The 15109-nt window shown below is 40.5% G+C and overlaps 1 protein-coding gene across 1 annotated transcript in view; it reads left to right on the top strand.

Annotated features, from left to right (window-relative positions):
* KAT6A (lysine acetyltransferase 6A) overlaps positions 1-13847 on the top strand; it is a 52353-nt gene extending 38506 nt beyond the window's left edge. The window contains exons 15-18 of the mRNA XM_075523543.1: positions 204-414; positions 1495-2187; positions 3001-3316; positions 8750-13847. Of these exons, the coding sequence (XP_075379658.1) occupies positions 204-414; positions 1495-2187; positions 3001-3316; positions 8750-11337 (3808 nt within the window). The 3' untranslated portion in view covers positions 11338-13847. The remainder of the gene's footprint in view (positions 1-203; positions 415-1494; positions 2188-3000; positions 3317-8749) is intronic.
* Positions 13848-15109: the final 1262 nt, after the last annotated feature.

The raw sequence follows: 15109 nt of genomic DNA, 5'->3' as shown, positions 1-15109 counted from the left end.
TTTAACATTTTCTCAGTTTTAGGATGCTTTCTCTGGTAGTCTAACGGTACTGCAAATTGTACAATTTTAATGAGCTTTCTGTCCTATCTGAAGTTACTCATGGCAGCACTGATTGAGAGTACACAGATTTTTCTGTAATATCTGTTTCACATGACGTGTACAATACGTAGCCTGTTGTTGATCAGAGTATTATTACTGTTTAGATTTGTGATCATTCGTCGGGAGAAACTTATCCAGGAACATATGGCAAAGCTCAGAACTAATGTCCGACCTATAGACGTGGATGCAGAATGTCTGCGTTGGACACCTGTTATAGTTTCCAACTCAGTTGTCTCTGAAGATGAAGAAGAGGAGACAGAGGATGGGGAAAATGAAGAGCAACAACAGCAGAAAGAAAAGGATCCAGAGACCAGTGTAAGAGTGAATCTGTTACTTCTGTGTGGCATATAGTTTACACTCGGTGCTTTTGCAGGCAATGCTAACAAGATTTCAAATGCCAGGCTTGGGCATTTGGCATAATTGTAAAAACCAATGCAGTCATGATTAGTTCAGGTATCATTATAGTTTCAGATTAGAAACGAAAAATAGGGAAAACATTGAGGCATAGTCTAGAGAAAGGTTAAAGACTATCTCTGAAAAGAGTAAGAAGGCTCTTTCTGCCCTTAATGATTGGGGGTGGGGGGTGGTGGTGGTGGTGGTGGTTTGAGTGGGAGGTGGTATTAGAAAAACAAAAAAAAACCCAAACAAAAACAACAACCAAAAAACCCCAACAACGACAAAAAACCAACCAAACAAAAAACCTGCCTCCCACTCTCAAGCAACCTGGTCTCTCATCAAATTATTTAAATGGATTTAGGTTTGAAGGACCCAGCATTTCTATAAGTGACAAATAGCATAAATGGAAATGAATCAACAAAAACTTTTAACATTTTTCACCAAAGGTTTTTGCTGTGTACTTTTGCAAAACCACTAATTGCTTTATAATTACTGCCCACAGAGCAGTGAAGGTTTCTGAAATCTAGGCTGCTGTCCTTGAAGGGTTGCACTCTCACATCAGGTGATGAGCACTGACCAGAATACTAAGAGGCAAATTATGCGCTGTTACTGTATTTACATTAAACTAATTGTGCATTTTAATGGAAAAATAGCTTCAAGTTTGTCTCACTTTTTTTCTTGAAAATTACACAAATACTGTGTTTTGAATGTAGCAAGATGATGTTTGCATTCCAGCAGGCGACTGGATGGCTGCTGCTGACCAAAGTCACTTATTGGGAAGCTAATTGAGGTACATTAACACCTGGGAGGAAAGGAGTAGCAGTTAGCACTATTACAATCTTGTAAAGGTCAATTCTTTTGTTATTCTCAGATTCTTAAAAGTCATTCTTGTTAAACTTTTCTGACTTCTTGCTCAAAAGCTTTTGTGGAATTGAATTCAGGATTGACACACATGCTTAAATAGGAAGTGTGAAATCTATTTGTTTTCATTTGAATCAGATGGTAAAATCTGTGTCATGGGAGAAGAAAGAGCAAGAGCCTTATTCACCTACAGAGAGTGAAAAAAAGCCAGACATTGTTGCTCCAGCCAATTCTGCGCGGCCAAACAAGCACATTTTTCCCCTGGATAGTCTTCCTGCAAACAGTCAGCCATCACGAAGAGGTCGATGGAACCGCAAGGGCAAAAAACTTCGTGAGCCCTTTTGTGAGAATGAGCCAATATTGCCCATTGAGGACAAAACAGCAGTTCCCAGCGGGCGATGCAGTGAATGTGAGGAGAAATCAGCAGCCTCACGAGGCCGGTGCAGTGACTGTGAGGAGAAGTCGGCGGCCTTGCAAGGAAGATGTGGTGAATGTGAGGAGAAGTCTCCAGCCCCAAGAGGCCGGTATGCTGAAGATGAGGAAAAATCTGCAGTTTCCCAGGGACAGTATGGCAAAGGTGAAAAATCTGCAATTCCCCGTCGGCGGTACAGCGAAGGTATGGAGAGGTGGAGAGGGCAGTTGAAAAGGAATACGGAGCCACTGAAGTGTAGATTCCCAGAGGACTGTGACAGATTACCCCACCACTACAGCGATAGTGATAGGGCACTTCTGAGGTGTTTTAGTGAGAGTAGTGAAGAGGAAGATGATGAGCCTCTGAGTCCTCGATCAAGCTCTCCACCTGTTCTCACCAAGCCAACATTAAAACGAAAGGTGTGTGCCTTATTTCTTGTTGTCTCTGACTATATCATGCCGTCTGTTTTGTCAGTATGCTGGTGCTTTCTGAAGGATTGTGCAATTCATGAGGTATGTATTAAGCGTACAGGTAGCATCTGCTCAGTGTGCCAGAACTCTGTCTGGAGGGTGCCTTCTGCTGTCTTTTTGTAGTCGTGTTTTTTGTTGAATCAGAGGCAGGGTTTTTTTAATTCTAACTTCTGCCTTGTGCTTTTGATTTTTCCACCTTGGTTATTAAAGTTTTACTCAGTCAGACAAAATAGAAACAGAGAGGGTCCTACTTCCAAAAGAAGCTTGCAAAACACAAATGCTATCTAAACAACTAAAATCACAGCATAAAGTCTCTGGAATGGTTTACCACTGAGATGGGAATGCTGTCAACATGACCAAGAAAATTCTCTCTTCATAGGATGCTGCACTAAAAGTTCTCTTCTATATCATCATCATCATTGCGGCTTATTCTAAACTATTCACATCTATGTTGCAGTGTCTCTGAACTTTCAGCTGTTAGGGATGGGCTGTTAGCTTCAGCTGTTTAAATGGTTTATACTATTACACAAATGTCAATCTAGCACTCTTCATGGAAGTCAGTTGTCTTGCATTGTATTTGACATCTGTCTAACTTGAAGATAGGCGCTGGTCAGTATTTCTAGTGAAGTCTGGATTCCAGAAGGGAGCCCTCTGGTCCTGCTTAGACTGTTGAACTCTGCTGTTCATGTTTTCTGTTCATCAGTGTTTTATTTCTACTGCACATGATAAAATGTCTTCTCTTCTCCCACCTTCCACTTTCAGAAACCAATCCTTCATCGGAAGAGGCGAGTCCGCAAGCGTAAGCACCACAACAGCAGTGTTGTCACTGAAACGATCTCGGAGACCACAGAAGTGCTGGATGAACCATTTGAGGACTCGGACTCTGAACGACCAATGCCCCGATTAGAGCCTACATTTGAGATTGAGGAGGAGGAAGAGGAGGAGGAGGACGAAGAGGAGGAGAATGAACTTTTGCCCAGTGGATACTTTCGACACTTAGCCCCAACAGACACACTCAGGCATAGACCCTCTTCTAAGAGGAAGTCCAAAGATGAGGACGAGTCTGATGACACTAATGGTATGTTTGGTGGTATGCTGTTGAAAGTTTGATATAGCTAGTGTGTCAGGGAGTGTCAGACGATGCTAGCTTATGACGTAACAACCTGCTTACCTTGTCTTGTAACTTCTAGCTAAAATGTAGGGTTAGGCATAGATTACCAGTCAAACCAGCCTCAAACATTTCGAAGTCTTATGAAAATGTGGTGCATGCTTTTAACTATTTTATTAGCAATGACCTGATCACAGGGTATCCTTTTGGTTCAGCTTTCCTAGTGGAACTGGTATCTGTGATTGTGGAAGAACCTATGCAGCAGGGTCACTTACAGAAATAAAACAGAAATGAATTGGAGAGCCCTCAGTTTTCCAAAATGAAGAGAAATAATAAATTGTCTCTTTTGAGATCCTGTTCTTCATCACGTTGCATGTCCTGCCTCTCAGCTCCTCATATCCCGTTAAAGTTCTCTGAACCTTCAGTTCATAAAATAAACTTATTTGGTTGGAACTGGTTACTTAGAGTGCACTGACTATTCAAAAGAAACCTTTGTCATTCAGATGCTCCATTAGTAATCTTCATTATGGCTGTTGCATGTTCCATTCTCTTGATGGTCTACGTAGTGCAAGGCAGTAAGCCAAATAAAAACAAAGAACTGTGTGAAAGAGAAATATGGTGCCATTATCCCACAATAAAAAATCGTTACTAGAACGAACTCATTAATTTATGGCTTTCAACTAGCCTGTGGTTAGCAGAGAAGAATTTTTCTTTAAAAGTACTTAAATACTGAAAGCATCAATATGATTATAGCCATGTATACTATCCATTTAGCATTGGTTACCCTTAAATCCTTATAGCAGTATATAACTATGTAAATTTAGCGCAAACATGTGTCGATGCAGCATTAAATTTGCTTAGTGGGAATATAAGCACAGTCAGCTTATACTGTTGTTTTTTTGAATTCTATTGTGATCAGGTTACTCATGAAATACATTTTTATGGTACTCCAGCACCATTTATAAGACTATAGAGGTGGGAGAAGATCTGTTAGATAAGTGGGTTTCAGTCTTTTTCATTTGTGCTCTTCTGAATGTTTTCTGGTGGAGATGCAGATCCCTTTAGAGATTCCACACACATATATTGCTTTATAAAATACATCAGTGATTTTTAACCATCTTTTGCAGACTACAAATAGTCCATAGAGTGCCCAGGGATCAAAAATGGTATTTGGAAAGCCACTGTTTTAACTCACACCCATTATATACTACAATGATAAATTTCTTGCTTGCTTACTTTATAAATACTTTACTTTCTTACTCTCCACTTGTAATTTAGTGCTTTCTGTTCCCTTGTGTCACTTCTGTTGCTTTTTTTTTCTGAACTTCTGCAAATTTGTCAGAACTTCTGAAGTAATAAAGTACTAAGCACACTATTTTTTAGGGTATTGCTGCTCCTGACATCAAACAGTATCTGTTGGCTGCTTATGCCTTTAATGCAGGTGCCCTTGCATATATACATAGCAAAATTGTAATGATCTTAGAGAAAATACAATGTACTTTCAGTTACCCAAACATGTTAGCCCACGGGGATAATCAGTCATCATAAACAGCTGGCCTTTTTTAATAAAGAATTAAGCTGTGTGGAGGGAGGCAGCACTGCCTTACGACAATTCAGAAATATCATATTGCAGTCATTAATAGTTGGTTCAGATTTAGACTATTTTAATCATAACTATGAGTTAGGAATGTTTATAGGAGGCTTAGATTTTTTGGAAGTTTTCCTATCACTACAGAAACCTGCTTGTAACTTCTTTTTTTTTTTTTTTTTTTTTTTTTTTTTTTTTTTTTTTTTTTTCTGACTAAGGGTGGTTTGGATTAGATTTTTCTCTGAGAACTTAATCTCTAGCTGAGGCAATGCATTGAAAGTGTTTTATGATTTTCCTGAAATGTAACGTTGCAGTCTCTTAAATTTGGTGTCTGATGAGAATTTGAATTGGTTATGATTGCTGTCAGGGCTACAGTGAGAATGGACAGTGTGGTGATTTGAGGCCAGTATTTAATGAGGGTTAGGCATTCTGGAAGACAGAGTGTGTTCTGTAGTGTAGAAAACAAATAAAGCTTGTCTCTCTATATTTTACCAATTCTGTGCAACTTGATTAGTGTTGCGTGGGGGAAGATGGAGCTCTGTAATAGCCTGGGCTGTATTATTTTGCTTTTCCTCGTTCTACCTGCAAGTTTTATTGTGAATGTGAATACTGTAAGGATCTTCTGTTCAAGCTTGCGTGCACACTGACGTTTAACTAAGTGCAACTGAATGAGCACGTATATATGTTTCTCAGTATCCTAAAAAATGATGCACGTAAAATCTTGACTGGTCATCAAATCCATATTTTTTTGCGAAGATGGTGTCAAGTGTGTATGGTAAAAATCATAGAATCACAGTCCCTTGAGGTTGGAAAGGACCTCTAGAGGTCATCTTGTCTAGTTCCACTGCTTAAGCAAGGCCACCAAGAGCCAGTTGCTCAGGTCCATGTCCAGATGGCTTTTGAATATCTCCAAGGGGGGAGAGTCCATAACCCCTCTGAGCTGCCTGTTCCAGTGCTCAGTCACAGTAAAGAAGTGTTTCCTGATGCTCAGATGGAACCTCCTGTGCTTCAGTTTGTGCCCATTGCTTCTGGTCCTGGCACTGGGCACCACTGAAAAGAGCCTGGCTCCATCTTCTTTACACCCTTCCTTAAGATATTTGTACACATTGATAAGATCCTCCCTGAGGTTTCTCTTGTCTAGTCCTAGATCTCTCAGCCTTTCCTCGTCATAGAGATGCTTCAGTCTCTTAGACATCTTAGTGGCCCTTTGCTGGGCTTTCTCCAGTAACTCCATGTCTGTCTTGTACTGGGGAGCCCAGACTGGACACCTTTAATATTAAATTATTATAAGGGAAGCCTGCCATCATAAGATCATTTACTTTTTTTTTTTTTTTTTTTTTTTTACATTCCTAAAAATATTAAATCCATGACAGTACAGATAAAGCAAAGGGTCTTTACCTAAGAGGTGGTAAATCTTAATCCTCTGTAGTAGATAGGAAATGTGAAAGAAGGGGAAGAGAAATAGCAATTTTATTTATTTATTTATTCATTTTTTTAAGAGGTGGATTTTTTTTTGGAAGGGCTTAAGTGTTAATGCTTTAACAAATACTATGAAAGTAGCATTTCCTTCTTCCTGCCCAATGATTTGCTGACTGTGGCAGATCCTTTCTTTCCTTTATTCACATTCCAAATATTTGTTTTATGGATGACTTCAAGGAGTTGTTGAATTTTGAATTCAGTATTTGTTTTAAATTCATTTTTTAATATCCAGAATTTTTTCAGAATGTTTCTCATCAGAGATACTTAGAGTAAATGCCTGTCTGAGCAAAGGGCAAGAGTAACTCAGCTGACCTACAGTTAGGTTTTAAGAAGCGTTTGTGAACTACTAGGAGCACATTATTTAGTTTTACCATCATTGCAACACTGTGGACTTAAAACAGGTCTTCTTGGGAAATTCATAGTGTGGAATCAATAACATTTTTAAGACAGTAGAAAGGGCAGAAATGTGAATAAATGTACTCTGAATATTGGGGGGAAATTGATCGTACATCCATATAGAGGGATGACCAACCTAATTACAGGCCCATCGTTGGGCCTTTCATCCTGATGACATTCAGGATGTCGTGTGACATTCATCCTGATTTAATAGTAGGATGATTGGCTTATTACTCAGTAGAAAGTCCAGGGAGGGTTATTTGCTCAATACAGATGAACACTGGTATGTGAAAAATGTATTTGTCAGACAATGATATATTTTTACATTTTTACAGCTTGGTTAATAAGGGTAATTGATGTTACCTACTTAGTGTTTTGAGAGGTATTTGACTTAATCAAAACCATTTGCTTAAGCTGAAATGTTACAGAATCAAGCTAATACATATTAAATAAATCAAGCTGCAAACAAGGCGTAATTAAGCAGCTTTGTTATTAGTGGGGTGCAAGGCAGTTGGACTAGGTGATCATTGTAGGTCCCTTCCAACAGAACTATTCTATTCTAAGGGAGATTGGTCTGGGTCGTCTGTTTGTCTGTACTGCTATTTTATGGGTAGATTAAAAAATAATGTAGCAGCTGACAGAAAAAGAGGTGATTTGGTAAATGAAATGAAGGGCAATTCACTGACAAAGTCTATGAGAGAGTATTTGAAGGTCATGTCCAGTAATTAGCATGGTTTTCTAGCTCAAAGCCAAAGAGATTCAGATGATCTTTAAAGATATGAACAGGGGAATCTCAAGTGGAGTAGAGACATTCTGTCATCTCTTTATTTAACTTTGGTGAAACTATTACAGCCATCTTTACTCAGTTATTCACACTTGATAAGAGTATTGATAAACTGGAATAGTTCAAAGAACAGTTGTGGGCTGATTAAGACACTAGAACGAATGTTCTATAATGATAGATTCAAAGAAAGCAGAGGCAAAAGAGTGACTTGATAAATTTACAAATTACTTGGGTGAGAACTGTTATTCGGTAAGAGAGATTTTCTGCCTAGCAGATAAAAGGAGAACTAATACAAAAGCAGATTAAGTAAATTCAGTATCTGAAGACAGAAATTCAGATGGTAAAATGTGAATATCAACTAGTGTCAATGATTAACTGTTGCAGTAGTTTACCAACAGTTGTGCAAAGTGTCACTGACTATCCTAATTGACAGGTTCAAAACAAAATTAATTCAGGGAATGCCTTACAGTATTCAGTAAGTTCTCAGTAAATGATCACATTCCTTTCTGGCTGTATAAGCTCTGAACCTATTGTAATGTTTGGAAAGTCACTGAAATGCAAAACTTGCTTCATCAAATAAATGTCAGATGAGAGAGAAATTCAGCTTCCTTTTAATGATTTCTCAGATTAAAAAAAAAAAAAAATTAGCCAAATTCAGTCATCTGGGTATTTCTATTGGCATGAAATACCAAAGAATAAGCATAAGCCAAGAAAAAAGTGGAAATATTTCCTTTCTTGAGCAGATGCACAAAATACAGATCTAAACGGAAACATGCTTTTATTGCAACTTCATGTGTTCCCCTACACTGGAACATTTTCATTTGTGAACATATTGTATAAATAAAATTTGTAAAGGGTGGTGAGTCTTTCCAGGACTTTATCGTATAGTCTAGTGTTTAATTTGAGTTGTGTATTAAAGGCTCAGAGCTTTGACCATGCAAAATCTTGAAAGCATTGGTGTTCTTTGAAAATGTAATGTGCAATGTGATTGCTAATGAGCAGACCTTGATCTGTCCTGTTACCCTTCACAATAAATCTCTAAGCTAGTATTGATATATAAAGTTGATAAACATGATGGGAATGCTTGGGAAAGCTTCCATGAATGCTCAGGTCAAACAAAAATGTTTGAACAGTATCTTTCAATTTGTGTTTTCAGGTAACCCAACTTTGAAACCATTATCTATGCTGAGAAAATGTGAAGCAAAGGATTCTTCACTTGAGCCAGATACTTCTACACCCATGAAAAAGAAGAAGGGATGGCCAAAAGGGAAAAGCCGAAAACCAGTCCACTGGAAGAAAAGACCTGGTCGAAAACCAGGTTTTAAACTGAACCGGGAAAAGGTGCCACCATCAGTTCAGGATGAAGGAGTTGATGCAGTGGTAGCTAATTCAAAACCAGGCCGTAAGCCCAAAATTTCAGATAAAGAAGAAAGTGTTGAGCAGAAAGAAGAGCTGCCTCTTACTGAGGAAAGGAAAGAGGAAGATGTGAATATGGAAGCAGAAGAGGTAGGAGAGGGAGAAGAGGAAGATACAGCCAGCAGTGAATTAAGAGCAGTTTCTCCTGTGGACAGCAACAGCAGTCCAGTGCCAGAAGTAAAAGAGCCTGAGATAGAAGAGGAGGTAGAGGAGAAGCCACGGGTTTTAGAAGAGCAAAGGCAATCAGAAGAAGAACAGCAAGAACTAGACGAACCTGAGCATGAGCATGAGGAAGAAGAAGAAGTTGCAGTAGTGACAAATCAAAATGAAGATCATGATGCTGATGACGAAGATGACGGTCATCTGGAGTCTGTGAAGAAAAAAGAATTGGAGGAACAGCCTGTTAGAGAAGGGGTGAAGGAGGAGCCTCAGGTGCAAGAATGTTTTTTAGAAACAAGCATACCAAGCAGTAGAGAAGATGCAAAAGAAAAAGATGAAGCAGAGGCAGATTCTGAGGAAGAGCAGGCTTCCAATGAGACATCGGTGGGCTCGGAGCACGTCCCTGGGTCTGAAGATGATCACGAAGAAGAGCAAAGTAATAAAGAAGGGTTAATTGAATTAAAGGAAGAGGAGGAGATTCCTCATAGTGAACTAGATCTTGAAACTGTTCAAGCAGTCCAGTCCTTGACACAGGAGGAAAGCAATGAGCATGATGTAGCTTACCAGGACTGTGAAGAAACTCTTGCAGCTTGTCAGACTTTGCAGAGTTACACCCAGACTGAGGAGGATCCTCAGATATCAATGGTTGAAGATTGCCAGGCCTCAGAACACAACAGTCCAATATCCTCTGTTCAGTCCCACCCCAGCCAGTCTGTACGTTCTGTCAGCAGCCCAAATGTGCCTGCTCTGGAGAGCAGTTACACCCAGATAAGTCCTGAACAAGGATCCCTGTCCGCACCCTCTATGCAGAACATGGAGACCAGCCCCATGATGGATGTGCCTTCAGTATCGGACCACTCTCAGCAGGTGGTAGATAGTGGCTTCAGTGACCTTGGCAGCATTGAGAGCACTACAGAGAATTATGAAAACCCCAGCAGCTATGACTCCACTATGGGAGGCAGCATTTGTGGAAATAATTCTTCCCAGAGCAGCTGTTCATATGGAGGACTGTCCTCTTCTAGCAGCCTCACTCAGAACAGTTGTGTTGTCACTCAGCAAATGGCAAACATTGGCAGCAGTTGCAGCATGATGCAGCAAAACACTGTCCAGCCTGCAGCAAACTGCAATATCAAGTCACCTCAGAGCTGTGTAGTAGAAAGGCCTCCAAGTAACCAGCAACCAACAACGCAGCCACAGCAGCAACAGCCTCAGTCACAGCAGCCGCAGCCCCCACCTCCACCCCAGCAGCAACCTCCGCTGTCTCAGTGTAGCATGAACAACAGCTTCACCCCAGCACCCATGATCATGGAAATACCTGAATCAGGAAGCACTGGTAACATAAGTATCTATGAGAGGATTCCAGGGGATTTTGGTGCTGGGAGCTATTCACAACCATCAGCCACATTCAGTTTAGCCAAGTTGCAGCAGCTGACAAACACCATTATGGACCCTCATGCCATGCCTTATAGCCATTCTCCTGCTGTGACTTCCTATGCAACCAGCGTTTCTCTGTCCAACACAGGATTGGCTCAGCTCGCTCCCTCTCATCCGCTAGCAGGCACTCCACAAGCACAAGCCACTATGACACCCCCACCAAACCTGGCGTCCACCACCATGAACCTCACGTCACCTCTGCTTCAGTGTAATATGTCTGCTACCAATATTGGTATTCCACATACACAGAGGTTGCAGGGGCAAATGCCAGTCAAGGGGCATATTTCCATTCGCTCTAAATCAGCACCACTGCCCTCTGCAACTGCACACCAGCAGCAGCTCTATGGCCGCAGCCCACCCGCAGTTGCCATGCAGGCTGGTCCTCGTACATTAGCTGTTCAACGGGGTATGAACATGGGAGTCAACCTAATGCCAACCACCCCTTACAATGTTAATTCCATGAATATGAACACCCTGAATGCCATGAACAGCTACAGAATGACACAGCCTATGATGAACAGCAGTTACCATAGTAACCCTGCCTACATGAACCAGACAGCACAGTATCCTATGCAGATGCAGATGGGAATGATGGGGAGCCAGGCCTATACCCAGCAGCCTATGCAGCCAAACCCTCATGGAAACATGATGTACACTGGCCCCTCCCATCACAGCTACATGAATGCTGCTGGGGTGCCCAAGCAGTCTCTCAATGGACCATACATGAGAAGATGAGCAAGATGAACTTGCATCCTAAAAACTGAAATATATATAAATAAAGGAACCTTTTATACTGACGAACCAGAGAAAATGGACCTTTTTCCAGTTAAAATATTGCTGTAGATTTAGAGGGATTTTCTTTGGTTTATTTTATTTTTTAGGAAGCCTGGTCTTTATTTTTTGGATTTTTTTTTTTGTTTTGCGTTTTTGTTTTCTTCACAATCCTGAAACATTTTACAGCTAAAATCATTTACAGATGTTTTTTAGAGGGGAAAACATGCACAAAATCGTTTCATAATTTAAAAAGAGCCTTACTTTGCTGACAATGTGGACAGAATATGTGTAACACTGAAATCATCTTTCTAAATTTTTGTTTTCAAATGTATGTCCTTCTCCCTCCCCTGTGCCCCTCTGTACGCAGTTTCTAGTGCTGCAGTCACGTAAAATGTTTGACGTCTCAAAGAATAACAACCTTTCCCTCTAAACCCTACCTAGCATTTCCTACTTCTAGCAGGAGGCACTTATTGGGAGACTTGGAAGGGGACACACAGGATAAATGAAGCTCATTATTTCTGCAAGTCAGGAAAAATTTTTAATCTTTAATTTTCCCTGACTCCCTCGCCCTCAGTAAAATTTGGAGTTACGTGTAAACAATAAACTATTCACATTGGTGTTTTTGTAGATGAGTTAATTGAAATTGTATGTTTCATGCTGAAAATATAATGTAATTTTAAAATGATCCCATTCACCACCTAGACATGCATGTGCACACACATGTGCATGCATGCACACATGTTCTGTCACTGAACTACTGGAAGCATCTCAAGAGAGAACTGTTTGTATCCCTTATGCAGTCGTGAGGAGGATAGGGTGGTTCGTGGTCCGTTAGGACAAGAAAACGGCTGCAGGCTCTTCTGGTGAACAGCAAGTCAGCCACAACTCTGAGATCCCAAACTCTGCTTTAGTATGTACTTCAAAATGATGAGGGGCTTGGTTCTGAGCCTTTGAGTCGGGCTGAGCTCAAAAGCAGCTGTTTCCAGTGGTCTGCCTCTTAATCTCTTTACTTGGGTAATCTTGGAAGATAAGTGTACTTTTTACATGACTTGACGAGAACCCTGTGGTGTCCTTGTCACTCTTCCATTCCCGGTATGCGGTAGGAAGTTGCTGAACGTGCCGCTCTCTAGGGGAGTCAGTGATGTTTTCCCTGATTCTCCCACTATGTTCGAGACCCCTTTTATAGGAATAGCCACACTTTTGACCTAGTGTGGGAAAAGAAGGGAACCGGCCTGTTTTATAGGAGTGAAACAGTCCAAACACCATCGTAGGATGCAGGCGGCAGGATTATTACTGCATATTCCAATTTACATTCATTTTGGCTACACTGCTGGCATGTCACCCAATACAAAAAGGGACACCCTTTAATGTAAAGTTCTTTTTTTATTGTATATGAAGTAGAAATACACATTAATAAGACTAATTTCTTTTGTTTTTAAACCAAAAGAGTCTAAAAGAAAGTTGGGGTTTCTTCAGATGCACTAAAATGGACTTTCCTCCAATAACTGCTAACCGTAAAAAGCAGGATTCAAAGGACTTCCACTTTTTATTTCTGTTTAGTTTTGAGCATGTACAAGGCTGTGTAGGATCCCATTTCTCTGTATATACTATTCCAGTTCCAAATAACCCATGTAGAAAGCGCACTGTGCTGCCCTCTCCTTCCTAGATCTTCAGCTGTGTCACTGCTTCCCGACTGCTGGGGGGGGTAGGGGGTGGGTAGGGGTCTGAGACAGGAGGAGAAGCTGTTGAAACGAGGGCCGTGAATTTAGTTTGTTTGCCGTTATGTTTGGTTTGGTTTTGTATGGTTTTTTTATCAATTGGGCAGCTCCCTTTTCCACAAGCCTTTGTGACTGTAGAACTATTGTAGAAAAAAAATGTTCTTTTCTATATATAAAAAAAAAATTATCCAACGCAGTAATATTGGTACCTACCATTTTTTCACTTCTGTTTAAAAAAAAAAATGTATTTTTAGCAAGATAACTTGGGTAATCTTCTAAAAGAAATTAAAAAAAAATCTCACTGTTAGTGACTTTGATGCCTTTTAAAAATAAGAGCTTTTTCATTTCATTCCATCTTTAAAATTTTTTATCTTTGTTGTAGAATATTAAAAACTATTTTAAGAAAGATAAAAATTCTCTTTAAAGAGATCTCTAGAGTGTGTGAATAGGAGCTCCAGATGCCTCTAAAAGCCGCATGTACAAATGAAGCTGAGTCTATTCCTGTCTGTTTATATTTGCTTTTCCTGTTTTGTAACCTCTTTGTACTTTGTTCATGGTGACTTGTAAGCTAAGGGGAAGGGGTGCCTAGATGCCTTTGTAATTCTCCATGTCATACGCTCCTGGCTGGATGGTCTCCCTTCCTCTCCTTGTATGTAATATCACTTTTTTTTCCCCTTTCTAGCAAGTACTTTCAAAAGAACTCTGTACATTTTAACATAAAAAATAAATTATGTTGAGCCATTTTGGATGTCAGTTGTGCATGTGGATTTTTTTTCTTCCATTTGAGCAGTGAACTCTATCACTGATCCTCGGTCCTGGGAATATGATTCCCTGTTGGCCTTTTGATCTGGAAAGAGAGGTGGTACTTGGAATTTACTTGCAAGATCTCTGTCCGTGTTAATTTTTGTCTACAGCTTCTAATCAGAGGAAGATTAACAATAAGAAGAAAAAACAAAAACTTGAGAGCTTCTCCAGAAACCATCACCTTTAAATTCCTCTCTGCAAGGGCTGCCCAAAGCTTGAGCAAAGTGTGTTAGCTGTTGTTTGTCAGCTTCTGTTTGTACAATCGCTTGAGGGTTTTGACTTGTGCACTTAAAAAATTGCAATGTGTGTTTGAAGCTTCTCCCCCCCCTTTCAATTGCTTTCTCATCTTTATGATTAGCACTTTGGATAGAACTAGAAATTTAACCCAGCTTCAAGGCCGAATTGGATCAGTCGCGAGCTGTACGGTGCTGTCCCACTCATTCTGTCACTGTGCAGAGTTCTCTGCGAGCTCAGCACTCACAACGCTAGATGGAAGCAAAGTTCCAGCACGTGTGTGATCGTTGCCAAAGTTTCCCTGCGATAAATGTCGTAGCGATAACCACCAGCTCAGCCTCCTTTGGCAATTCGAGGGCAGACTTCCCGTTGCTTCTGGAGCCTAATGATGCCGAGGGCGCTGGCTGCGCTGCGGCCTGGCAGGGGCTCCAGGGAGCGGGAATGGGGACATGTGGCAAGGGGCCAAGTGGCGACAGGAGTCTTCCAAAGGCTTTTCTGCAGACATGCTGTCACAAGTGTGTCTTCAAGGAAGCAAACTGCGTTTGTGTGTCATGGTAAATAAATGAAACGGACCTTGAGAATGAGTAAAATTGTTTTATGTGCTTTTTGTATCTCCAGTCCTCACCAAGATGGAACGTAAGTTTATGTAAGGTGAGGATGATGCTGCATCTTCCTTTAAGCTGACATATTTTTCCTTGGACTCGTTATAGTTGTTTTATCAAGGCACCTGAACTTTCAGATCAAACACGCCAAGATACAGATAGAAGTTAATCATACAGGGGCGCTCCTGGGTGATTTGTTCATTTATTCTCACAACAGTTTTTAGGTTACTCAGGCATGAAAGAGAGAGAGACAGGGTGACCTGTGATTAAGGTTTTCACCACTTTAATCATTTCTGAATTACAGTGAGTACCTCAGCAGCGTTACGGGTAAGAGTCATCAGGATCTCAGCAGATAGGCATCCTGTGTATTACTTT

This window comes from Mycteria americana, chromosome 23 (genome assembly GCF_035582795.1).
Source record: "Mycteria americana isolate JAX WOST 10 ecotype Jacksonville Zoo and Gardens chromosome 23, USCA_MyAme_1.0, whole genome shotgun sequence".
NCBI classification, from domain to species: Eukaryota; Metazoa; Chordata; class Aves; order Ciconiiformes; family Ciconiidae; genus Mycteria; species Mycteria americana.
This window is presented reverse-complemented; position numbering and strand designations above follow the sequence as displayed.